This window comes from Engystomops pustulosus, chromosome 5 (assembly GCF_040894005.1).
Source record: "Engystomops pustulosus chromosome 5, aEngPut4.maternal, whole genome shotgun sequence".
Taxonomy (NCBI): domain Eukaryota; kingdom Metazoa; phylum Chordata; class Amphibia; order Anura; family Leptodactylidae; genus Engystomops; species Engystomops pustulosus.
The window spans coordinates 205,067,556-205,095,529 of NC_092415.1; the positions used below are offsets into that span (position 1 = coordinate 205,067,556).

Consider the following 27,974-nt stretch of genomic DNA (forward strand, 5'->3'; position numbering starts at 1 on the left):
AGAGCGCGGCGGCGCTGGTCGCTTTGCGGCGGTCGTTGCGGCAGATTTCATCATGCAGTGAGGTGTGGGATGTGATGCTCGTGCTGCTGAGGTCCCTCCCCGCTCTTCTGCGACATCTGCCCGGCTCCCTGTGTGCGCACACCCGGCACGCCCGAGCCTCTGCCCGGATCACCAAAGTCTCCAAGCACCCGGCGCCCCCCAGAGCCCCCCCAGTCATGGAGGTCAATGTGGAGGAGCAGCTGGCGCCCCTCAGGCTGGCGGTCAAAGAGCAGGTGAGGGAGGGGGATGTGGGGAACCTCCTAATATTGGGGTGCAGAACCTTCCTAATATGGGGGTGCAGGACCCTCCTCATATGGGGGTGCAGGGCACATGTAGGGGCTGGGGGCTATTGCTGGTAAATCAGCTTGGGGTGCACTGAGATTATTCATGACGATTCAGGGGTCCCCTCTATCTTGGGGGGGATGTGGGGTACAGGTGTTACCATTGTGCAGGGGTCCCCTCTATCCTGGGGGGATGTGGGGTACAGGTGTTACCATTGTGCAGGCGTCCCCTCTATCCTGGGGGGATGTGGGGTACAGGTGTTACCATTGTGCAGGGGTCCCCTCTATCCTGGGGGGATGTGGGGTACAGGTCTTACCATTGTGCAGGGGTCCCCTCTATCCTGGGGGGATGTGGGGTACAGGTCTTACCATTGTGCAGGGGTCCCCTCTATCCTGGGGGGATGTGGGGTACAGGTCTTACCATTGTGCAGGGGTCCCCTCTATCCTGGGGGGATGTGGGGTACAGGTGTTACCATTGTGCAGGGGCCCCCTCTATCCTGGGGGGATGTGGGGTACAGGTCTTACCATTGTGCAGGGGTCCCCTCTATCCTGGGGGGATGTGGGGTACAGGTGTTACCATTGTGCAGGCGTCCCCTCTATCCTGGGGGGATGTGGGGTACAGGTGTTACCATTGTGCAGGGGTCCCCTCTATCCTGGGGGGATGTGGGGTACAGGTGTTACCATTGTGCAGGGGTCCCCTCTATCCTGGGGGGATGTGGGGTACAGGTGTTACCATTGTGCAGGGGTCCCCTCTATCCTGGGGGGATGTGGGGTACAGGTCTTACCATTGTGCAGGGGTCCCCTCTATCTTGGGGGGGATGTGGGGTACAGGTGTTACCATTGTGCAGGGGTCCCCTCTATCCTGGGGGGATGTGGGGTACAGGTGTTACCATTGTGCAGGGGTCCCCTCTATCTTGGGGGGGATGCGGGGTACAGGTGTTACCATTGTGCAGGGGTCCCCTCTATCCTGGGGGGATGTGGGGTACAGGTGTTACCATTGTGCAGGGGCCCCCTCTATCCTGGGGGGATGTGGGGTACAGGTGTCACCATTGTGCAGGGGTCCCCTCTATCCTGGGGGGATGTGGGGTACAGGTGTTACCATTGTGCAGGGGCCCCCTCTATCCTGGGGGGATGTGGGGTACAGGTCTTACCATTGTGCAGGCGTCCCCTCTATCCTGGGGGGATGTGGGGTACAGGTGTTACCATTGTGCAGGGGTCCCCTCTATCCTGGGGGGATGTGGGGTACAGGTGTTACCATTGTGCAGGGGCCCCCTCTATCCTGGGGGGATGTGGGGTACAGGTGTCACCATTGTGCAGGGGTCCCCTCTATCCTGGGGGGATGTGGGGTACAGGTGTTACCATTGTGCAGGGGTCCCCTCTATCCTGGGGGGATGTGGGGTACAGGTCTTACCATTGTGCAGGCGTCCCCTCTATCCTGGGGGGATGTGGGGTACAGGTGTTACCATTGTGCAGGGGTCCCCTCTATCCAGGGGTACAGGTGTTACCATTGTGCAGGGGTCCCCTCTATCCTGGGGGGATGTGGGGTACAGGTGTTACCATTGTGCAGGGGTCCCCTCTATCCTGGGGGGATGTGGGGTACAGGTGTTACCACTGTGCAGGGGTTCCCTCTATCCTGGGGGGATGTGGGGTACAGGTGTTACCATTGTGCAGGGGTCCCCTCTATCCAGGGGTACAGGTGTTACCATTGTGCAGGGGTCCCCTCTATCCTGGGGGGATGTGGGGTACAGGTGTTACCATTGTGTTCTGCAGGGTTTATATCAGGATTCATTCCAGAGTCTGTAGTGATCCCTACATAATGTAATGGGGTCTGGTATGAAAACTCAGGGTGCAATATACAATATGGTCTCTTCCTCTCTAATAAGGGGAGGTCTATATGATGGGTTTAGTCCTGTGTAATTTGGGGGTACAATGTATAATCAGTCCAGTCATGAAATGTGGGGGTATGATGCGTAGTAGGGTCCCATCTATATGTCGCAAAGTGCCAACATGACAATTTAAGCACTAACTTAATTAATTAATCATTGCTGTATCTCAGGTTTCAATCATATTGGTGAAATGAGTTCACCAATACAATAGAAAGATGATGAAGAAGACATTTGGATTTTAGCTTCCTTGCAGGGTTCCCTGAAGAGGAAGAATCACAGTTCCCAGAGCAGGAGCTCCACAATAATGTCTCTATCCACACCTTCTTGTTCCTGCTGTAACCCCGGCAGCCAGGGATGTCGCTTTAAAATGGCAAGTCCTGGGCTGTACTGTACCACCGGAGGAAGCCCTGAGTCCTGTCTGGCAAACTCTGTGCTGGGGTGAAGGCCTGGGTGCCCACAGAAAGGGCTCTGAGTGCCACCTCTGGCACCCGTGCCATAGGTTCGCCTCCACTGCTATATAATCAGGAAGGGGGGGCTTTATAATGAGCATAGTAGGGTCCAGTCCTGTGTCAGATGACGGGGCACTATTTAATGGGATTTAGCTGTCTGTTTTATTGTATCCAATTTTAAATAATCCCAGGGGTGCCCTGTGTAATGGGGTCCGCTCTGGAATCTGGATATAATTCTAGTCTTATATATTCTAGGGGTGCATTATATATAAGGGGCCAGTCCTGTATAATCTGAGGGTGCACTGTATATAATCAGGATCCACTCCTGTATAATTCGGGGGTGCACTATACATATTAGGGGTCAGTCCTGTATAATCTGGCGGTGCACCATATATATTAGGGTTCTGTATTATCTGGAGGTGCACTGTATATATCAGGAACCAGTCCTGTATAATTTGGGGGTGCACCGTATATATTAGGGGTCAGTCCTGTATTATCTGCAGGTAGACTTAATAATTTGACACAATATCCATTATATAATGTGATGCAGTGCACTGTATGCTGGGCTCCAGTCATATAATTTGAGGTCACATTGTATATTGGGGTTCGCACCTGTATCCTCAGGGGTTGGGCTATATGTTGGAGGTCAGTCCTATCTAATCTGGGTGCCCTGTATACTGGTGCTCTATCTAATCTGGGTGCCCTGTATACTGGTGCTCTATCTAATCTGGGTGCCCTGTATACTGGTGCTCTATCTAATCTGGGTGCCCTGTATACTGGTGCTCTATCTAATCTGGGTGCCCTGTATACTGGTGCTCTATCTAATCTGGGTGCCCTGTATACTGGTGCTCTATCTAATCTGGGTGCCCTGTATACTGGTGCTCTATCTAATCTGGGTGCCCTGTATACTGGTGCTCTATCTAATCTGTGTGCCCTGTATACTGGTGCTCTATCTAATCTGGGTGCCCTGTATACTGGTGTTCTATCTAATCTGTGTGCCCTGTATACTGGTGCTCTATCTAATCTGTGTGCCCTGTATACTGGTGCTCTATCTAATCTGTGTGCCCTGTATACTGGTGTTCTATCTAATCTGGGTGCCCTGTATACTGGTGTTCTATCTAATCTGGGTGCCCTGTATACTGGTGCTCTATCTAATCTGGGTGCCCTGTATACTGGTGTTCTATCTAATCTGGGTGCCCTGTATACTGGTGCTCTATCTAATCTGTGTGCCCTGTATACTGGTGCTCTATCTAATCTGTGTGCCCTGTATACTGGTGCTCTATCTAATCTGGGTGCCCTGTATACTGGTGCTCTATCTAATCTGTGTGCCCTGTATACTGGTGCTCTATCTAATCTGGGTGCCCTGTATACTGGTGCTCTATCTAATCTGGGTGCCCTGTATACTGGTGCTCTATCTAATCTGGGTGCCCTGTATACTGGTGCTCTATCTAATCTGGGTGCCCTGTATACTGGTGCTCTATCTAATCTGGGTGCCCTGTATACTGGTGTTCTATCTAATCTGGGTGCCCTGTATACTGGTGTTCTATCTAATCTGGGTGCCCTGTATACTGGTGTTCTATCTAATCTGGGTGCCCCGTATACTGGTGTTCTATCTAATCTGGGTGCCCCGTATACTGGTGCTCTATCTAATCTGGGTGCCCCGTATACTGGTGCTCTATCTAATCTGGGTGCCCCGTATACTGGTGCTCTATCTAATCTGGGTGCCCCGTATACTGGTGCTCTATCTAATCTGGGTGCCCCGTATACTGGTGCTCTATCTAATCTGGGTGCCCTGTATACTGGTGCTCTATCTAATCTGGGTGCCCTGTATACTGGTGCTCTATCTAATCTGGGTGGCTTATATTGGAATAATTTACACTAATTTATGGAATTCCATATGGACCTCTGGATGAGTCTGATGGCCACAGCGTGGTAGATGTGAGATTAAACTTTGTCTAATTTACCATTCAGGATACTAGTAAAGTTGTGTGGCAGTGAGAATATTGCTGCCTAGTCTCTGAAAAGTAAATCCTGTTTAGCTATGTAATGATACCAGATTGTGACTCTTTGGACCTTGGTAGCATTTGATGTGTCAGGATCCTTGGAAAGCTGGGTGCTATTGTCTTTAATAATGATTATATTGTCATGCAGCTTTCCAGATAATTGAAAGCTAAAGCTGAGAATGGGGTGGAAAACATTGTACATATATTGTCATTCAGGGTGCTGGGGAAGCTGGGTTGCAGTCTCTGTTCATACTGCTATGTAGCGATGAAAACCAAGACTATAAGATCTCATTTGATTGGCTGATAACAGAGAGTAATAGAGGACAGACTGCAGGGGAAGTGTCTTTCCAGGTGACGACCTCATGAGCCTTGTATATGTGATGACTGTGACCCCAGCCCAGGAGGTCAGGACAGGCAGCAGGACCGATCATCCATTGTCCTCACCCAGGACATTACACAGGGATGAGTGGCTAAATACAATCATCCCAGGTCATGTATGTACAAGGGGGCGGCATGGGAAGAGGGGTCACAGGGTCATCTTGTAAAAACTCTATTGGTTTGGAATCGTTTAAAGTCTGTGAGTGATATAGAGATGGGATATACCATAATATGGCTACTGGGATATAACTAAATGATCATGAAGGGATGTACCATAACTATGTGATCGGAGGGGTCTGATTACTGGGATGTACCATAACTATGTGATCGGAGGGGTCTGATTGCTGGGATGTACCAGAACGATCTGATCGGAGGGCTCTGATCGCTGGGATGTACCAGAACGATCTGATCGGAGGGCTCTGATCGCTGGGATGTACCAGAACGATCTGATCGGAGGGCTCTGATCGCTGGGATGTACCAGAACGATCTGATCGGAGGGCTCTGATCGCTGGGATGTACCAGAACGATCTGATCGGAGGGCTCTGATCGCTGGGATGTACCAGAACGATCTGATCGGAGGGCTCTGATCGCTGGGATGTACCAGAACGATCTGATCGGAGGGCTCTGATCGCTGGGATGTACCAGAACGATCTGATCGGAGGGCTCTGATCGCTGGGATGCACCAGAACGATCTGATCGGAGGGCTCTGATCGCTGGGATGTACCAGAACGATCTGATCGGAGGGCTCTGATCGCTGGGATGCACCAGAACGATCTGATCGGAGGGCTCTGATCGCTGGGATGTACCAGAACGATCTGATCGGAGGGCTCTGATCGCTGGGATGCACCAGAACGATCTGATTGGAGGGGTCTGATCGCTGGGATGTACCAGGACGATCTGATTGGAGGGGTCTGATCGCTGGGATGTACCAGAACGATCTGATTGGAGGGGTCTGATCGCTGGGATGTACCAGAACGATCTGATTGGAGGGGTCTGATCGCTGGGATGTACCAGAACGATCTGATCGGAGGGCTCTGATCGCTGGGATGCACCAGAACGATCTGATCGGAGGGCTCTGATCGCTGGGATGCACCAGAACGATCTGATCGGAGGGCTCTGATCGCTGGGATGCACCAGAACGATCTGATCGGAGGGGTCTGATCGCTGGGATGCACCAGAACGATCTGATCGGAGGGCTCTGATCGCTGGGATGTACCAGAACGATCTGATCGGAGGGCTCTGATCGCTGGGATGCACCAGAACGATCTGATCGGAGGGCTCTGATCGCTGGGATGTACCAGAACGATCTGATCGGAGGGGTCTGATCGCTGGGATGTACCAGAACGATCTGATCGGAGGGCTCTGATCGCTGGGATGCACCAGAACGATCTGATCGGAGGGCTCTGATCGCTGGGATGTACCAGAACGATCTGATCGGAGGGCTCTGATCGCTGGGATGCACCAGAACGATCTGATCGGAGGGCTCTGATCGCTGGGATGTACCAGGACGATCTGATTGGAGGGGTCTGATCGCTGGGATGTACCAGGACGATCTGATTGGAGGGGTCTGATCGCTGGGATGTACCAGAACGATCTGATTGGAGGGGTCTGATCGCTGGGATGTACCAGAACGATCTGATCGGAGGGCTCTGATCGCTGGGATGCACCAGAACGATCTGATCGGAGGGCTCTGATCGCTGGGATGTACCAGAACGATCTGATCGGAGGGCTCTGATCGCTGGGATGCACCAGAACGATCTGATCGGAGGGCTCTGATCGCTGGGATGCACCAGAACGATCTGATCGGAGGGCTCTGATCGCTGGGATGCACCAGAACGATCTGATCGGAGGGCTCTGATCGCTGGGATGCACCAGAACGATCTGATCGGAGGGCTCTGATCGCTGGGATGCACCAGAACGATCTGATCGGAGGGGTCTGATCGCTGGGATGCACCAGAACGATCTGATCGGAGGGGTCTGATCGCTGGGATGCACCAGAACGATCTGATCGGAGGGGTCTGATCGCTGGGATGCACCAGAAAGATCTGATCGGAGGGGTCTGATCGCTGGGATGCACCAGAACGATCTGATCGGAGGGGTCTGATCGCTGGGATGTACCAGAACGATCTGATTGGAGGGGTCTGATCGCTGGGATGTACCAGAACGATCTGATCGGAGGGGTCTGATCGCTGGGATGTACCATAACAGCAGGGTGTGATATCTGGGATACATCATTACTAACTGATTAATTGACCGTGTCTGGTCGCTATGATATACCATTACTGATCCACATGGTATAGCCCAGCAATCAGACCCTGTCAGTGAGTTAGTAATGGCACATTCCAGCGATATAATCAGTTAGTAATGTTATATCCCAGATATTGTACCCTGCTGGTCAGTTTATGATAAATCCCAGCGATCAGAAGGGTGTGATACCTGGGATAAACCATTACTAACTGACATGGGTTGATAACTGGTCGATACGGTCTACTCGCTGGGATATTGCATCACTTAATTTCTCAAGATGGCGCTGTGATAGGTGGCTGCCTGTGTACTCTCTCCAGCCTCCAGATCCGGTCAGCTTCTACATGTGGTACCCTGGTCTCTCATCCAACCGTTATAGTCCAGGCCACGAAGTCTGAGGCAGCAGCCTGGAAGCAACAGGAACAAGTTGTGTAACTGCCGAGGTCGCAGCCACGTGCCACGTGCCACTGCCCTGCCGCCTGCGACTCCCCCGAGGCCTATCGGACACCACTCGGATGCCACGACACCACGGGACGCCGATCCCCTCTGCCTGCATGCAACACCGCGGCGCAGGCTGACACTCCCGATGACCGGCTCCTACTCCACCACCGGGCAGGCTGAGCCCCCCAGGCTAATTTGCATAACTTTTACAACTGTATTTCCTCGATCGTTGGATATGGAGTTATAATAAAAGTCACTTCTTACTCGGACACCTCCCCCATCACTACACTAGCGCCAGCATTGGTTTTCCCATTACTTGTCAGACGGTAACTTCTTCTGGACCAGTGCACAAAATAACCCCCCCCCCCCTCTGCCCAGGGATCAATAAAGTTGTGTTGTATTGTATATGGCCTAATTGGTGGAATGTATCACTTACTGATACATTACTAAGTGTCTTCCATCACTACATTTTGACGCTCTGACCTCTGTGTTTTAAAACTAGGAAGTTGGGATCTGACCCTTAATCTGGGGTCACGGTGTCACGTCAGGTCAGCCATGATTTGTTGTATAGTTGTGCCCCCCTGTCCTCCTCCCCTTTTTGGGGGGGTGATGGTGTAGACGTGTCCTGCTCCAGGATTCCCATATGTTCTTCTGCAGAGCGTCGCTTCGCTGCCTCCTGCAGACTCTTCCACCCCCTTCCCCAGTCTGAGGAGCCAGGAATGAGGTTCCCCCCAGGCGCCTCCTCCTGCCACGTTTTCTCCCGTCTTCTCTGCAGAACAGAAAGAAGTAATGACAGAGGAGAGAGGAGGCGAACGTCCAGAGTCTGATGCAACAACCTCCGCAGGGAGATGGCATTTTATAGCCGCCGCCCCTTTAAATGAGCCAATTTCGGGGAAATATATATCACCGGAAAATTTAGCAAATTTGTTGGATATTGCCGATATGTCCACAGTGCTCCGTTATGTAGAAAAACCTTCATTACCAAAACAGCGCCACCGCTGTGTGCAGGTTGTGTCTGGTATTGCAGCTCATCCCCTTTTCATTTCAGTGGATCTGAGCTGCAATACCACATGCAGCCTGTGGACAATAGCGGCGCTGTTTGTGTGAAATATTTTTACAAGCGCTAAACTTCTTACAGCTAAATTTTGGGACAGTTATATCTAGTCTTACAATATCTCTAATTTTGTGCGTCGTCTTTTGTAGCCTCACAGCTGAGATTTGGGTGAAATCATTTGCTCTCTAAAGGGGTTGCACAGAAACCGCTCCCAATTTGAAGACCCCCATTATTTCTTTATAACTTTTTGGTGTTGTAAAACTTTCTGCAGCTTTTAATCTCCCTTGTTGGCCGTCACGAAGTCGAAACACTCTTGTCCATATGTAGCGCTGCAGAGTTTGTTACAATGTATCATTGCGGACACTCTTCTGATGTAGCGTTCAAAATCTCGAACTTAGACTTTAGAAACTGATACATTGAAACAAACCCTCAGCTGTCTACAGCGGGGCCGCATTTTGCACTTGGGTGGAGCCTCTGTCTGAGTAATAACATGGGATTAGGATGTAAAATCGCTGGATTTGGCTCATTAGCTGCAGAATAAGCAGATCACCCGCCGCGCTATAGTGATTCATCGCCCAGGACTAGTCACCCGCCGGGCGTCTCTGGTTGCTTAGGAGAAGTCAAAACATGGGGTTTACCGGAAAACTTGATGAAAATATAAATAAAGGAATTGAACTTTTGCATAATTTGGTTGAATTCCAATGTTTCCCCAGTTTTGAGTGCAGCCTGCAGTGTAAAGCATGGAGGTGATACACTTGTTACACCTCACACACGTATCACAATGTATTTGGACTTACGATATATCTGTTCTGTTTACATGACTAAGGATAGAAAATGGAACAAAACCTGCAATAGACAATCTCTCTCCCCTCTGTACAGGGCGACCTCGTCCGAAATCTGAAAGAAGAGAAAGCTCCGCAGGTGGATGTGGATCGGGCCGTGGCAGAACTCAAGGCCAGGAAGAGAACCCTGGAGGCCAAGGTAAGAGGAGATGGAAGTTATATGTGATTCTAGGATAAGTAATGTCATGTATGTACACAGTGACTGCACCAGCAGCAGAATAGTGAGTGCAGCTCTGGGGTATAATACAGGATGTAACTCAGGATCAGTACAGGATAAGTAATGTCATGTATGTACACAGTGACTGCACCAGCAGCAGAATAGTGAGTGCAGCTCTGGAGTATAATACAGGATGTATCTCAGGATCAGTACAGGATAAGTAATGTCATGTATGTACACAGTGACTGCACCAGCAGCAGAATAGTGAGTGCAGCTCTGCAGTATAATACAGGATGTAACTCAGGATCAGTACAGGATAAGTAATGTCATGTATGTACACAGTGACTGCACCAGCAGCAGAATAGTGAGTGCAGCTCTGGAGTATAATACAGGATGTAACTCAGGATCAGTACAGGATAAGTAATGTCATGTATGTACACAGTGACTGCACCAGCAGCAGAATAGTGAGTGCAGCTCTGGGGTATAATACAGGATGTAACTCAGGATCAGTACAGGATAAGTAATGTCATGTATGTACACAGTGACTGCACCAGCAGCAGAATAGTGAGTGCAGCTCTGGGGTATAATACAGGATGTAACTCAGGATCCGTACAGGATAAGTAATGTCATATATGTACACAGTGACTGCACCAGCAGCAGAATAGTGAGTGCAGCTCTGGGGTATAATACAGGATGTAACTCAGGATCAGTACAGGATAAGTAATGTCATGTATGTACACAGTGACTGCACCAGCAGCAGAATAGTGAGTGCAGCTCTGGAATATAATACAGGATGTAACTCAGGATCAGTACAGGATAAGGAATGTCATGTATGTACACAGTGGCTGCACCAGCAGCAGAATAGTGAGTGCAGCTCTGGGGTATAATACAGGATGTAACTCAGGATCAGTACAGGATAAGTAATGTCATGTATGTACACAGTGACTGCACCAGCAGCAGAATAGTGAGTGCAGCTCTGGAGTATAATACAGGATGTAACTCAGGATCAGTACAGGATAAGTAATGTCATGTATGTACAGTGACTGCACCAGCAGCAGAATAGTGAGTGCAGCTCTGGGGTATAATACAGGATGTAACTCAGGGTAAGTAATGTCATGTATGTACACAGTGACTGCACCAGCAGCAGAATAGTGAGTGCAGCTCTGCAGTATAATACAGGATGCAACTCAGGATCAGTACAGGATAAGTAATGTCATGTATGTACAGTGACTGCACCAGCAGCAGAATAGTGAGTGCAGCTCTGGAGTATAATACAGGATGTAACTCAGGATCAGTACAGGATAAGTAATGTCATGTATGTACAGTGACTGCACCAGCAGCAGAATAGTGAGTGCAGCTCTGGAGTATAATACAGGATGCAACTCAGGATCAGTACAGGATAAGTAATGTCATGTATGTACACAGTGACTGCACCAGGAGCAGAATAGTGAGTGCAGCTCTGGGGTATAATACAGGATGTAACTCAGGATCAGTACAGGAAAAGTAATGTCATGTATGTACACAGTGACTGCACCAGCAGCAGAATAGTGAGTGCAGCTCTGGAGTATAATACAGGATGTAACTCAGGATCAGTACAGGATAAGTAATGCCATGTATGTACACAGTGACTGCACCAGCAGCAGAATAGTGAGTGCAGCTCTGGGGTATAATACAGGATGTAACTCAGGATCAGTACAGGATAAGTAATGTCATGTATGTACACAGTGACTGCACCAGCAGCAGAATAGTGAGTGCAGCTCTGGTGACAGTATAAAGTCCTCATTATAATCATAGAAAGTTGTAAATTCATCTATTTGTAGTTATTGCTGATCATCAGTTTTTCTTATTTTAGGAATTGTCTCTACAACCCAAGGATGATATCGTGGACAGAACCAAGATGGAAGACACACTTAAAAGGCGTTTCTTCTATGACCAGGCCTTTGCTATATACGGGGGTAGGTGACTTGTGGCTGTTACCTGGGGGTCAGTGAGGTCACATAGATGTAGTAGATGTGGGCTGAGAGCCTGGACTCCCCCAGAACCTCCCCTGGCCCGGGGCTTATTACACTTGTATCTGATAAGTGGATACATTGTGACTGATCACAGGACCAAGGGTTCTCTGCCCCCAGAATAATGGAGGTGCTCTCCGTACAGCTCCCTCTAGTGTCCGCTCTCCATAACTGCAGCTTATTATCCGGCTCTTGGACCTCCCTGGGTGTGATCCTTCTATAATTACGGGTTGTGTCTTTTATGTTTGGGTTATTTGGCGCCGTGTGTAACCTCATTTACATATATAGACTGCAGCAGGTTACCGGACATTCCTGGTGCTGAGCCTCTCGGAAATTACTATTCTTATTCCAGACTTTAATTAAAACTAGGGTGGCAGAACCTGTCAGCAGCTGCCACCAGACAGACTGCAGCCAGTGATATATCCCTGGAGAGATGTGTAATAATAATAATCTTTATTTCTATAGTGCCAAAATATGCTGTAGCTTTACAACTCATAGGGGACATATACAAATATAATATTACATTCCAGAGTACAATAAGTCATATGGAGCAATTGGAGGGAGGGACTAGTATGTTGTTAGTAGCAGCTGGACTGCGAAATATGCCAGGATTGTAGCTTCTCCTAGTGCACTGGGGGTTGTGCTCTCACACTGCTGTGCTCTGTGCATTGCTGTGTATTAGTTGGATACTTGAGCAGTCATATATATATGTATATGTATATGTATATATATATATATATATATATATATATATATATATATATATATATATATATATATATATATATATATATATATATATGTATGTATATGTGATCTTGATGTGTTGGACTTGTGATTGCAGGGGTCAGCGGTCTCTATGACTTCGGACCTGTCGGATGCGCCTTAAAGAACAACATCATCCAGGCGTGGAGGCAGCACTTCATCCAAGAGGAGCAGATCCTGGAGATCGACTGCACCATGCTCACCCCCGAGACCGTCCTCAAGTAATGATCCTCTGCCCTCCTGTCCTTCCTATACAGACCAGAGGCACATATAGCGTGATGTGTACCTATAGTCTCCTGGCCTATGTGCTTCTATTCAGTGAAGGCAATCAGAGATCTTGTCAGAGATTAGGAACTGGTCTCTGCATTTGCTTAGAACTTCTCCTCCTGCAGGAGCTGCAAACCTTCTGCTAACAATTGTATGACCTGAATGGTTGTATCACCGTGTGTATATATATGTATACAGCTCCTAATGGTCTGACTACACTGGCAGCGGGTGTAGTCAGACCCTGTGACGTTGTAGGATGTCATTCTCTCTGTGAATACATTGTATAGACGTTTGTTCCTATGACGTTCCTCCCCTCGGTTGTGCAGTGATGGGGCTGGAGACCCCTCGGACCCTCCGTGTAGTTGCATTAGTCCTCACCCCCCTCTTTGTCTTTCCCGCAGGACGTCCGGACACGTGGACAAGTTTGCCGATTTCATGGTAAAAGACGTGAAGAACGGAGAATGCTTCAGGGCCGACCATCTGCTCAAGGGTAGGTGAACCTTTCCAAAGAGTTAGGCACCAGCTGCACGGCTAACCACTATCCATACAATAGGGGATAATCTGCTGATCACTGGGGGTCCGACTGCTGGGACCCCAACACTCAGGAGAATGGCGGCTGATGTATTCCTACAGGCTCGTCTATAGGATGGATGGCGGTCGCCTAGTACAGTGATCTCTCAGCCCTATACAGAATGATTGGAGTAGTTGTGCATTTTGGGGTTAAGAGGGCCCCCCCCCCCCCCCCTATTCTATAAAGTCCTCAGTCCTCATGATGGTGGCTGCGTAACGTGCTGCCATATAGTGCATCTGGATCTGTGGTCTCCAGCACTACAACCCCCAGCATGCACACGGTGGGCATGCTAGGGGTTGTAGTGGAGATCCACATGCACCATATGGCAGCACGTCACAGAGCCGCCATACTCCAGATGCACCATATGATGATGCCAGCCCTTTCTGCTGGGATACGTAGGGTGAGTCCATGGTGGGTCACGTGGGTGAAGGTTGAGGTGGATTAACCCCTTAATAACTCATTTTTGTGATGATTTGTGGTCTTTTTTTTTTCCTCTCCGCAGCTCACCTTCAGAAGTTGATGTCTGATAAGAAGTGCGCGGCGGAGAAGAAAGCGGAGATGGAGAGCGTCCTCACGCAGGTGCGCTGTTAACCCCTTCCTCCTCTTGTTACGGTATTACATGGGTGCATTGATCTGCGTTTCTCTATAATAAACCCCTGATCTCACACAGATGGACAACTACGGCCAGCAAGACCTGGCGGATCTCTTCGTCAAATACAATGTGAAATCTCCCATCACCCAGAACGACCTTTCACCTCCAGTGTCCTTCAATCTCATGTTCCAAACGTCCATCGGTCCCGGGGGTAACATGACAGGGTGAGTCAGCGATCCCTGCACCCCAGATACTACTCTTCTGAGCCATACAGTTTCTCATGGAGCTAATATGACTCGTCTCGCTCCCTATGATAGTTCTCCCTGGCAGCCGGTCACTGGGGAAGATCACATTTGATTGAATATTTGGATCTAGAGGTTTAAATTGTGATCTCGGAAGAGGAACAACATCCGAGAAAGTTAGAGACCCCAGCTGCAAGCTATAACCATAGACCCTCAGTAGCTGCAGAGTGGTGGGGGGTGGTATCTGGGTGCTTATATCCCTTGATCCTGATACAGATTACCTGCACCCTTATTAGTAGTTGTGACGGGTCCAGTTCTATTCTGCAGCATTTACATTTAGCTCAGATATGACTCTTTCACCTTAATTTCCCATGAGATGAGTCAAGTTTAGCGGTTGCAGATGGATGGTCACTTTAGAAGCCCCTATCTTCTGTTCTGTAGCACCTAGAAACCAGCTGCTGGTGTCATATTAATGAGAAGGATTTCGTCTTTCAGAACACAGGTGATGTGATCTACAGAACTGCACATAAAGGTCATTTAAAAAAAATAGGTGGGAAGTGGATCTTTCTCTTGCAGTTTGTATTTCTTTAGCTGCGTGTATCTCTGGTTCTGTAGCTCACAAAGCCATAAGCTTAATGTGACCTGAAAGATGAGATCCTTATCTTAAATATGACACCAGTAGGATATTTCTAGGTGCTATGGAACAGAAGATAAGCGGCTCTGAAGTGACACTTCCCCAGCAGCCAATAAACTTGACTCGTCTCGTGTGAAATTGAGGTAAGAAGAGTCAGATTTATCTTTGGGGAGATTTTGTTTTATAGGTAAGTGGATGAGATTCCACATAAGAGGGAATTCCTGATCTGAGGGCTCTGGGAGTTTAGTGGGGTAACATCTGGTGACAGGTTCTCTATGGTGGTTCATAGCTTTGCAGGGGTGAGGGGCAGATGACTCGTCTTTCCTGTGTATTTTCCTAACTCTTATCTCTTCTGTCCTGCACCAGGTATCTGAGACCAGAAACTGCACAAGGAATCTTCCTCAACTTCAAGCGTCTCTTAGAGTTTAATCAGGGAAAACTGCCATTCGCTGCTGCTCAGATCGGGAACTCGTTCAGGAATGAGATCTCCCCTCGCTCCGGACTCATTAGAGTACGGTAGGTCCTGGGGTGGTCGCTGTGTATATATAGGGGGGCACAAATCTCCTGCACCCCAAGTCTTCAATCCTATATCCCATTTCAAAAAATACAAAGTGATCTGCAGTAACCTGCTCTGACCACTACCCAGAGGGGCGATGTCTGCATCCTTTTCTATCCTATATGTATCAGCGGATGAGAGCAGCAGATCTGTCGGGTTGCCGGGTGTTGGACCCAATAATTTGATTATTATTACCCCACACATCGCAGAACAGGAAGTAAAACTGAATTGTCACGTTTCATTGGATCCTAATTTTGGGTCTTCGATAATTTGCCAATTTATATTTTACTTCCTGCAGCTGTCAGCACTGCACACCTATCGTTTTTTTTTTTTTTTTATATTTAGAAACTTTCCACACATTTCCAATAGACTCGACATTCTAATTTTTCCCTACTCTTTCGCACAGCTGAGGGTTTGTTACAATTCTGGTACCTGGTCCTTTCAATTTACAACTTTGTAACTAATAGGAAGGGGGCAAGAGATTTTTTTTTTTTTTGCTTCCGATGGGGTTAACTCGGAAAGGATTACCCAGTCTGGATACAACTGTAACAAACTCTCAGCCATGACACATATTGGGATTTCATGGTTTGGGTGGGAAGACCCCTCAGATCTCCAGCAGTGATTTCTTGAGAACAGGCCTTGTCTGGTATTGCAAGGCAGATTTATCTACTTTGAAGGAACCTGTCAGCAGGTGTGACCATAGAAACTGCAGGCGGAGTTGTGTATTGTCCCTGGAGAGATGTGTAATCAGACCTCACACTGCTGTGCTCTGTGCTCTCTGCAGCCAGTGTTATGTATTGTCCCTGGAGAGATGTGTAATCAGACCTCACACTGCTGTGCTCTGTGCTCTCTGCAGCCAGTGTTATGTATTGTCCCTGGAGAGATGTGTAATCAGACCTCACACTGCTGTGCTCTGTGCTCTCTGCAGCCAGTGTTATGTATTGTCCCTGGGGAGATGTGTAATCAGACCTCACACTGCTGTGCTCTGTGCTCTCTGCAGCCAGTGTTATGTATTGTCCCTGGAGAGATGTGTAATCAGACCTCACACTGCTGTGCTCTGTGCTCTCTGCAGCCAGTGTTATGTATTGTCCCTGGAGAGATGTGTAATCAGACCTCACACTGCTGTGCTCTGTGCTCTCTGCAGCCAGTGTTATGTATTGTCCCTGGAGAGAGGTGTAATCAGACCTCACACTGCTGTGCTCTGTGCTATCTGCAGCCAGAATGATGTATTGTCCCAGGAGAGATGTGTAATCAGACCTCACACTGCTGTGCTCTGTGCTCTCTGCAGCCAGTGTTATGTATTGTCCCTGGAGAGATGTGTAATCAGACCTCACACTGCTGTGCTCTCTGCTCTCTGCAGCCAGTGTTATGTATTGTCCCTGGAGAGATGTGTAATCAGACCTCACACTGCTGTGCTCTGTGCTCTCTGCAGCCAGTGCTATGTATTGTCCCTGGAGAGATGTGTAATCAGACCTCACACTGCTGTGCTCTGTGCTCTCTGCAGCCAGTGTTATGTATTGTCCCTGGAGAGATGTGTAATCAGACCATTGTGTATGTTATTAGTAGCAGCAGGACTGTGATATAGGGATTTATATTCCAGGATTGTAGCTTCTCCAAGTGCACTGCAGGAGTATCCTCACACTGCTGTGCTCTGTGCAGCCAACGTTAGGCTTTGTTTCTGTGGAGATGTGTAATCAGACCATTGTGTATGTTGTTAGTAGCAGCAGGACTGTGATATAAGTGCTTTTGGGGGTGTATCCTGACCCTGCTGTTGTTGTGTTCTCTGCACTGAGCTGCTTCTCAGTAATTCGGTAATTTGGCCGGTTAGACGGGGTAATGCTGATGACTGGGCCTGTCTCTGAGGGTGTAGGTGATGATGATGGGTGTTATATGAATACATAATATAAATGACTAATTCTATGCATCAGGTGACGGTGATTAACCCCATCAGTGCCCCGGCCCACAGAGAAAACTTTGATCCCTGTTCTAATCCGTCCTGATCATTTGCCCCATTAGTTCTCTATACTCTAGTCACATCCGGAGGTGCTGTGCAGCACATATACCATTGTGACGTCTCCTGAAGCGCAGCAGAGCTTTGATCCTGATTGTTGCAATGTAACGGTTGAGCTTGATTCTTTCTCTTGCAGGGAATTCACGATGGCAGAAATCGAGCACTTTGTGGACCCCAGTGAGAAGAATCACCCCAAGTTTGAGAACGTGGCCGACCTGAACATCCTGTTATATTCCTCCAAAGCGCAGCTCAGCGGGGAGTCCGCCAAAAAGATGAGGCTTGGGGACGCGGTGGAACAGGTTAGATGGAGCCCCCCCATTATCACCCCCAATCTTAGGGGGTTTGACTCCCTTTGGCCTGTATTCAGACCTGACTTTGTGATTGCAGGGTGTCATTAACAACTCTGTCCTGGGATACTTCATCGGAAGGATCTATTTATACCTCACTAAAGTCGGAATCTCTCCGGAGAAGCTGAGATTCCGGCAGCACATGGAGAACGAGATGGCACATTACGCCTGCGACTGCTGGGACGCAGAGTCTAAAACCTCCTATGTGAGTATCCGGAATCTGATCAACCCTAATGGGGGTCCCCTTAATGGCCCCCTTGACCCTCCTCCTGGGTTAGGTGCTCTGGAGCCCCCTATATACAACTATGGGAAACTTTTCTTCATTGTTTGGTCGCCATCTAGTGGTCAGTGCTATGAACTGCAATGTGCGTCTGATTTCTGCACCTAGACCAGGAATTTTTACCTTTTTCCTCTGATAATTTGCTGCTCTCTCCTAATTGTCTCCCTTTTATTCCAATCCTAGGGATGGATAGAAATCGTCGGCTGTGCCGATCGTTCCTGTTACGATCTTTCCTGCCACGCCAGAGCTACGAAAGTGCCGCTCGTGGCTGAGAAACCGCTCAAGGAACCCATATCCTTACAAATAATCTATAACATCTGACTTTATAATCTGCTTCCTTCACAGCAGCAATCTCCCTGCAGCGCCTGCTTGTTCAGCATCTGCCTTGAGTTTGCTCTGGTTACTTGCATTTAATCTCATTGGTCTCCGTACAGTTGTCTGATGTAGGTGCATTGTGATTACAGCTCTGGGTATAGTTGTCTGATGTAGGTGCATTGTGATTACAGCTCTGGGTATAGTTGTCTGATGCAGGTGCGTCGTGATTACAGCTCTGGGTATAGTTGTCTGATGTAGGTGCATTGTGATTACAGCTCTGGGTATAGTTGTCTGATGCAGGTGCGTCGTGATTACAGCTCTGGGTATAGTTGTCTGATGTAGGTGCATTGTGATTACAGCTCTGGGTATAGGTGTCTGATGTAGGTGCATTGTGATTACAGCTCTGGGTATAGTTGTCTGATGTAGGTGCATTGTGATTACAGCTCTGGGTATAGTTGTCTGATGTAGGTGCATTGTGATTACAGCTCTGGGTATAGTTGTCTGATGTAGGTGCATTGTGATTACAGCTCTGGGTATAGTTGTCTGATGCAGGTGCATTGTGATTACAGCTCTGGGTATAGTTGTCTGATGCAGGTGCATTGTGATTACAGCTCTGGGTATAGTTGTCTGATGCAGGTGCATTGTGATTACAGCTCTGGGTATAGGTGTCTGATGTAGGTGCATTGTGATTACAGCTCTGGGTATAGGTGTCTGATGTAGGTGCATTGTGATTACAGCTCTGGGTATAGGTGTCTGATGTAGGTGCATTGTGATTACAGCTCTGGGTATAGTTGTCTGGTGTAGGTGCATTGTGATTACAGCTCTGGGTATAGTTGTCTGGTGTAGGTGCATTGTGATTACAGCTCTGGGTATAGTTGTCTGGTGTAGGTGCATTGTGATTACAGCTCTGGCTATAGGTGTCTGATGCAGGTGCATTGTGATTACAGCTCTGGCTATAGGTGTCTGATGTAGGTGCATTGTGATTACAGCTCTGGCTATAGTTGTCTGATGTAGGTGCATTGTGATTACAGCTCTGGCTATAGTTGTCTGATGTAGGTGCATTGTGATTACTTCTCTGGGTATAGTTGTCTGATGTAGGTGCATTGTGATTACTTCTCTGGGTATAGTTGTCTGATGTAGGTGCATTGTGATTACTTCTCTGGGTATAGTTGTCTGATGTAGGTGCATTGTGATTACAGCTCTGGGTATAGTTGTCTGATGTAGGTGCATTGTGATTACAGCTCTGGGTATAGTTGTCTGATGTAGGTGCATTGTGATTACAGCTCTGGGTATAGTTGTCTGATGCAGGTGCATTGTGATTACAGCTCTGGGTATAGTTGTCTGATGTAGGTGCATTGTGATTACAGCTCTGGGTATAGTTGTCTGATGTAGGTGCATTGTGATTACAGCTCTGGGTATAGTTGTCTGATGCAGGTGCATTGTGATTACAGCTCTGGGTATAGTTGTCTGATGCAGGTGCATTGTGATTACAGCTCTGGGTATAGGTGTCTGATGTAGGTGCATTGTGATTACAGCTCTGGGTATAGTTGCAGATGAGGATTTTTTACATTTTTTGAATGTGTGGATGGATTCACTGTGCATTATAATATAATATGATGTAATTCATGTTGTGCCACTCTTTGCCTGCAGGTGGCGATAGAATCCCATACAATCTATAGGTATTGGGTTTGTCTCATGGAGTATCTGTACAGTGTCTGATCAGAACCAGGAGGCCACTTATTAACCCTTTGCACCTGGGTTTGTCAGTCAGCCCTGTATGTACAGGTGACAATCTCAGGGGGTGGGGGTCATTGTTGGATGCTGGATCAGGGCCGCAGTGAATTTTCAGTGTTGCGGATGAACCTTTTTTGCTTATTTCCTTGACTCCACTGCACAAAACCATAAACGTCGTCCAGTTTGAGGCCAATAAGGGAGCGATCGGCAAAGCGTACAAGAAGGACGCCAAGCTGGCGATGGAATATCTCGCTATCTGCGACGCCTGCTACGTCTCCGAGATGGAGAAACTTCTGGAAGAAAAAGGGTGAGGGCTTCCTGCTACATGCTGGGGGGCTCCACTCCTGTCCTGCGGGGGGCTCCACTCCTGTCCTGCGGGGGGCTCCACTCCTGTCCTGCGGGGGGCTCCACTCCTGTCCTGCGGGGGGCTCCACTCCTGTCCTGCGGGGGGCTCCACTCCTGTCCTGCAGGGGGCGCATAGTCTCCTCTCCAGAGAGAACATGGTCCTGCGCTCATCTCACGCTCTTCCTCTATTTGCAGGGAATTCACTATTGAAACTGAAGGGAAAACTTTTCTACTGACAAAGGACATGGTCGGGGTGAAGAAGTTTCAGAAAACGATACATGGTACTGCCCTCTGTTACTGTGTGCTGAAATACTCTGTGCTACTGGCAGACTGTGCCATGTATTATGTGGGGTCCTTTCCTGAAATACTCTGTGCTACTGGCTGACACTGCCATGTATTATGTGGGGTCCTTTCCTGAAATACTCTGTGCTACTGGCTGACTGTGCCCTGTATTATGTGGGGTCCTTTCCTGAAATACTCTGTGCTACTGGCTGACACTGCCATGTATTATGTGGGGTCCTTTCCTGAAATACTCTGTGCTACTGGCTGACTGTGCCCTGTATTATGTGGGGTCCTTTCCTGAAATACTCTGTGCTACTGGCTGACACTGCCATGTATTATGTGGGGTCCTTTCCTGAAATACTCTGTGCTACTGGCTGACACTGCCATGTATTATGTGGGGTCCTCTTCTGAAATACTCTGTGCTACTGGCAGACTGTGCCATGTATTATGTGGGGTCCTCTTCTGAAATACTCTGTGCTACTGGCTGACACTGCCATGTATTATGTGGGGTCCTCTTCTGAAATACTCTGTGCTGCTGGCTGACACTGCCATGTATTATGTGGGGTCCTTTCCTGAAATACTCTGTGCTGCTGGCTGACTGTGCCATGTATTATGTGGGGTTCTCTTCTGAAATACTCTGTGCTACTGGCTGACTGTGCCATGTATTATGTTGGGTCCTCTTCTGAAATACTCTGTGCTACGGGCTGACACTGCCATGTATTATGTGGGGTCCTTTCCCGAAATACTCTGTGCTACTGGCTGACACTGCCATGTATTATGTGGGGTCCTCTTCTGAAATACTCTGTGCTGCTGGCTGACACTGCCATGTATTATGTGGGGTCCTCTTCTGAAATACTCTGTGCTGCTGGCTGACACTGCCATGTATTATGTGGGGTCCTTTCCTGAAATACTCTGTGCTACTGGCTGACTGTGCCATGTATTATGTGGGGTCTTCTTCTGAAATACTCTGTGCTACTGGCTGACTGTGCCATGTATTATGTGGGGTCCTCTTCTAAAATACTCTGTGCTGCTGGCTGACACTGCCATGTATTATGTGGGGTCCTTTCCCGAAATACTCTGTGCTACTGGCTGACACTGCCATGTATTATGTGGGGTCCTCTTCTGAAATACTCTGTCCTGTTGGCTGACACTGCCATGTATTATGTGGGGTCCTTTCCTGAAATACTCTGTGCTACTGGCTGACACTGCCATGTATTATGTGGGGTCCTCTTCTGAAATACTCTGTGCTACTGGCTGACACTGCCATGTATTATGTGGGGTCCTCTTCTAAAATACTCTGTCCTGTTGGCTGACACTGCCATGTATTATGTGGGGTCCTTTCCTGAAATACTCTGTGCTACTGGCTGACACTGCCATGTATTATGTGGGGTCCTCTTCTGAAATACTCTGTACTACTGGCTGACACTGCCATGTATTATGTGGGGTCCTCTTCTGAAATACTCTGTACTACTGGCTGACACTGCCATGTATTATGTGGGGTCCTCTTCTGAAATACTCTGTGCTACTGGCTGACTGTGCCATGTATTATGTGGGGTCCTCTTCTAAAATACTCTGTGCTGCTGGCTGACACTGCCATGTATTATGTGGGGTCCTTTCCCGAAATACTCTGTGCTACTGGCTGACACTGCCATGTATTATGTGGGGTCCTCTTCTGAAATACTCTGTCCTGTTGGCTGACACTGCCATGTATTATGTGGGGTCCTTTCCTGAAATACTCTGTGCTACTGGCTGACACTGCTATGTATTATGTGGGGTCCTTTCCTGAAATACTCTGTGCTACTGGCTGACACTGCCATGTATTATGTGGGGTCCTTTCCTGAAATACTCTGTGCTACTGGCTGACTGTGCCATGTATTATGTGGGGTCCTCTTCTGAAATACTCTGTACTACTGGCTGACACTGCCATGTATTATGTGGGGTCCTCTTCTGAAATACTCTGTGCTGCTGGCTGACACTGCCATGTATTATGTGGGGTCCTCTTCTGAAATACTCTGTGCTGCTGGCTGACACTGCCATGTATTATGTGGGGTCCTTTCCCGAAATACTCTGTACTACTGGCTGACTGTGCCATGTATTATGTGGGGTCCTTTCCTGAAATACTCTTACTCCCATAAGACCAGTACTTCCTCACTGAAATACTCTGTGCTGCAGGAAGGTTCTCTGTTCCTTCCACCAATGCTCATTCAGATTTCCCATAACTGTTCACCAGAGGGTAAGTGGCTTCCGAAATACCCCCGTGCTGCTGAGGAGGGTGCTTCCAGTCAGATCCTCATGGGGGATGGGGGGGGGGGGAGCTCGTCCAGTCAGACCCCCTCGTGGTCCTTGTGCAGGGGGAAGGTGGTCCCAGCCAGAGCTCCGTGGCCCTTGTGTCAGGGGGGCTCCAGGGCTCGTCCAGTCAGACCTCCATGCTGTCCTTGTACTGGGGGGGGGGGCTCCAGGGCTCGTCCAGTCAGACCTCCATGCTGTCCTTGTACTGGGGGGGGGGGGGCTCCAGGGCTCGTCCAGTCAGACCCCCTTGTGGTCCTTGTACGGGGGGCTCCAGGGCTCGTGGCATTGTTTGGCGCTTACCACAATGATCATGAGAAGAATAAGCCGGTGAGTTGCGCTGACCCCGCGTCCCACGCTCCAATCACTGCGCAGGAGAGGCTCGCCGCGGCTTTCAGCAGTCTCCATGGTAACTGCCGGGGATGCGGGATCCGGGGGTCGACTTCTCCAAAACATAAAGAGCTTAAAGCGAGACGAAAAAATGATCACTAAATAAACAGAATCTGTAGATGCCGATGAAATGTCCGATTCTCCAAACAGGTGCAATATATTTAACGGGAACCTGTCAGCAGGTGTGACCATAGAGACTGCACTCCATCCTGCATAACACAAGTCCCCATACGGCTGCTGGAAAACCATGGCCTTTAGATGATAAACACATTGCCCCTTAACCCCTTCACTGTCTGTAAATCTCATGCCCCTCGGGATCTATAGAAAGTATGAGATGTCCTGCAAAAAACAAGCCCTGTCTCTGTGTATGGGGGATATGAATGGGGTCAGGGCGACGCTGTGACCTCCTGTCGGCCTCTGGCCTTTCACTCATCGACTTCTCTGTTTTTGCTTCTCAGTTGAGGAAATTGTACCAAACGTGATTGAGCCCTCGTTTGGTCTGGGAAGAATCATGTACACGGTTTTCGAGCACACATTCCAGGTCCGACAGGGGGACGAGCAGAGGACGGTAAGGAAGGGGGCGCTGACCGACTTTGGGGGTGAGGTGGGGGGTTGTCATCATCTCTCCCACAAGGAGTCGGCTACCTGCTAATCTCTTGTGGTGCAAAGATTCCTGGGAAAAGTATGCAAATGGGGGTATCACATGCCATAGAAGTCTATGGGGAGGGAGGGGGTGGAGCTATGATTGTATTAGGAGGTATCACATAACATAGAAGTCTATGGGGAGGGAGGGGGTGGAGCTATGATTGTATTAGGAGGTATCACATAACATAGAAGTCTATGGGGAGGGAGTGGGTGGAGCTATGATTGCACTTCTGGGTATCACATAACATAGAGGTCTGTGGAGGGGGAAGGGAGCAGGTTTGGGCTGTGATGAAGGGTTTATGTGTTGGTTAGAGATTTGATAACTGCAGTCGGTAACGCGTCTTCTCTTTTTCTCTCCCTTCTTTTTAGTATTTTAGTTTCCCAGCCGTTGTATCTCCATATAAATGTTCGGTGCTTCCTCTAAGCCAAAACCAGGAGTTCATGCCATTTGTCAAGGAGCTGTGTAAGTGTCTACAGGTTATCCTAATACACACAGTGATGTCACAGTACAGGGATAATACACACAGTGATGTCACAGTACAGGGATAATACACACAGTGATGTCACAGTACAGGGATAATACACACAGTGATGTCACAGTACAGGGATAATACACACAGTGATGTCACAGTACAGGGATAATACACACAGTGATGTCACAGTACAGGGATAATACACACAGTGATGTCACAGTACAGGGATAATACACACAGTGATGTCACAGTACAGGGATAATACACACAGTGATGTCACAGTACAGGGATAATACACACAGTGATGTCACAGTACAGGGATAATACACACAGTGATGTCACAGTACAGGGATAATACACACAGTGATGTCACAGTACAGGGATAATACACACAGTGATGTCACAGTACAGGGATAATACACACAGTGATGTCACAGTACAGGGATAATACACACAGTGATGTCACAGTACAGGGATAATACACACAGTGATGTCACAGTACAGGGATAATACACACAGTGATGTCACAGTACAGGGATAATACACACAGTGATGTCACAGTACAGGGATAATACACACAGTGATGTCACAGTACAGGGATAATACACACAGTGATGTCACAGTACAGGGATAATACACACAGTGATGTCACAGTACAGGGATAATACACACAGTGATGTCACAGTACAGGGATAATACACACAGTGATGTCACAGTACAGGGATAATACACACAGTGATGTCACAGTACAGGGATAATACACACAGTGATGTCACAGTACAGGGATAATACACACAGTGATGTCACAGTACAGGGATAATACACACAGTGATGTCACAGTACAGGGATAATACACACAGTGATGTCACAGTACAGGGATAATACACACAGTGATGTCACAGTACAGGGATAATACACACAGTGATGTCACAGTACAGGGATAATACACACAGTGATGTCACAGTACAGGGATAATACACACAGTGATGTCACAGTACAGGGATAATACACACAGTGATGTCACAGTACAGGGATAATACACACAGTGATGTCACAGTACAGGGATAATACACACAGTGATGTCACAGTACAGGGATAATACACACAGTGATGTCACAGTACAGGGATAATACACACAGTGATGTCACAGTACAGGGATAATACACACAGTGATGTCACAGTACAGGGATAATACACACAGTGATGTCACAGTACAGGGATAATACACACAGTGATGTCACAGTACAGGGATAATACACACAGTGATGTCACAGTACAGGGATAATACACACAGTGATGTCACAGTACAGGGATAATACACACAGTGATGTCACAGTACAGGGATAATACACACAGTGATGTCACAGTACAGGGATAATACACACAGTGATGTCACAGTACAGGGATAATACACACAGTGATGTCACAGTACAGGGATAATACACACAGTGATGTCACAGTACAGGGATAATACACACAGTGATGTCACAGTACAGGGATAATACACACAGTGATGTCACAGTACAGGGATAATACACACAGTGATGTCACAGTACAGGGATAATACACACAGTGATGTCACAGTACAGGGATAATACACACAGTGATGTCACAGTACAGGGATAATACACACAGTGATGTCACAGTACAGGGATAATACACACAGTGATGTCACAGTACAGGGATAATACACACAGTGATGTCACAGTACAGGGATAATACACACAGTGATGTCACAGTACAGGGATAATACACACAGTGATGTCACAGTACAGGGATAATACACACAGTGATGTCACAGTACAGGGATAATACACACAGTGATGTCACAGTACAGGGATAATACACACAGTGATGTCACAGTACAGGGATAATACACACAGTGATGTCACAGTACAGGGATAATACACACAGTGATGTCACAGTACAGGGATAATACACACAGCGATGTCACAGTACAGGGATAATACACACAGCGATGTCACAGTACAGGGATAATACACACAGCGATGTCACAGTACAGGGATAATACACACAGCGATGTCACAGTACAGGGATAATACACACAGCGATGTCACAGTACAGGGATAGTACACACAGCGATGTCACAGTACAGGGATAGTACACACAGCGATGTCACAGTACAGGGATAGTACACACAGCGATGTCACAGTACAGGGATAGTACACACAGCGATGTCACAGTACAGGGATAGTACACACAGCGATGTCACAGTACAGGGATAGTACACACAGGGATGTCACAGTACAGGGATAATACACACAGGGATGTCACAGTACAGGGATAATACACACAGGGATGTCACAGTACAGGGATAATACACACAGGGATGTCACAGTACAGGGATAATACACACAGTGTTGTCACAGTACAGGGATAATACACACAGTGATGTCACAGTACAGGGATAATACACACAGTGATGTCACAGTACAGGGATAATACACACAGTGATGTCACAGTACAGGGGATAATACACACAGTGATGTCACAGTACAGGGGATAATACACACAGTGATGTCACAGTACAGGGGATAATACACACAGTGATGGCACAGTACGGGGATAATACACACAGTGATGTCACAGTACAGGGGATAATACACACAGTGATGGCACAGTACGGGGATAATACACACAGTGATGTCACAGTACAGATATAATACACACATTGATGTCACAGTACAGGGGATAATACACACAGTGATGTCACAGTACAGGGGATAATACACACAGTGATGTCACAGTACAGGGATACTACACACAGTGATGTCACAGTACAGGATTATACACACAGTGATGTCACAGGGCATATGACATTCATGATACTGATATTTCTCTTAACAGCTGAAGCTTTAACCAGGAATGGAGTGTCCCACAAAGTAGACGACTCTTCTGGATCCATCGGGAGGCGCTACGCCCGGACGGATGAGATTGGTGTCGCCTTCGGTATCACAATCGACTTCGACACAGTGAATCGCACTCCCCACACGGCGACGCTCAGAGACCGCGACACAATGCGACAAATCAGGGCCGAGGTAATGACCCCCTATCACTGATCAATGCGGAGAGGCCACGCCCCCTGGGGCTGTGATGGGTCATGTGACTCTTGGGGGAAGGTTTCTTTGCTTCCCTTAGATATTTTATATCCATTTCTGTATTTCTCCAGATTTCCGAGCTCCCGGGGATCGTCCGAGACTTGGCGAACGGTTTCCTCACTTGGACGCAGGTGGAACAGAAATACCCAGTGTTTGAGGGGCAGGAGACTGGAAAGAAGGAGACGACGGAGGAGTGACAGCAGGGGGCGCCACTTTTTACTGTTAATAATTGTTTTATCTAATTGACAATTAAGGGAACAGGCACTTACGCTGCTCGCAGGGAGGCTCCCGACTGTCACCTCATTCCCATCTCATTAAACTGTGTATGATGATCATC

The 27,974-nt window shown here is 48.2% G+C and overlaps 1 protein-coding gene across 1 annotated transcript; it reads left to right on the top strand.

The window, feature by feature from the left end:
• On the top strand, nt 1-27,974 carry GARS1 (glycyl-tRNA synthetase 1). The gene is made up of 17 exons (XM_072154411.1): nt 1-272; nt 9,655-9,756; nt 11,627-11,729; nt 12,628-12,769; nt 13,217-13,305; nt 13,889-13,965; nt 14,057-14,202; nt 15,221-15,370; nt 17,558-17,720; nt 17,809-17,973; nt 18,232-18,344; nt 20,264-20,404; nt 20,638-20,723; nt 23,859-23,968; nt 24,415-24,508; nt 27,387-27,577; nt 27,709-27,974. Exons 1-17 carry the CDS (start codon nt 75-77, stop codon nt 27,832-27,834), a joined length of 2,196 nt encoding a protein of 731 aa, XP_072010512.1. The 5' UTR covers nt 1-74; the 3' UTR covers nt 27,835-27,974.

Bases quoted from the DNA above. Each gene is read 5' to 3' on its own strand.
- GARS1 (XM_072154411.1), top strand. From the start codon at position 75: ATGCTCGTGCTGCTGAGGTCCCTCCCCGCTCTTCTGCGACATCTGCCC. The intron at 18,345-20,263 runs CTTACAAATAAT...ACTGCACAAAAC, and splicing joins CCGCTCAAGGAACCCATATC to CATAAACGTCGTCCAGTTTG. The intron at 23,969-24,414 runs GTAAGGAAGGGG...CCTTCTTTTTAG, and splicing joins AGGGGGACGAGCAGAGGACG to TATTTTAGTTTCCCAGCCGT.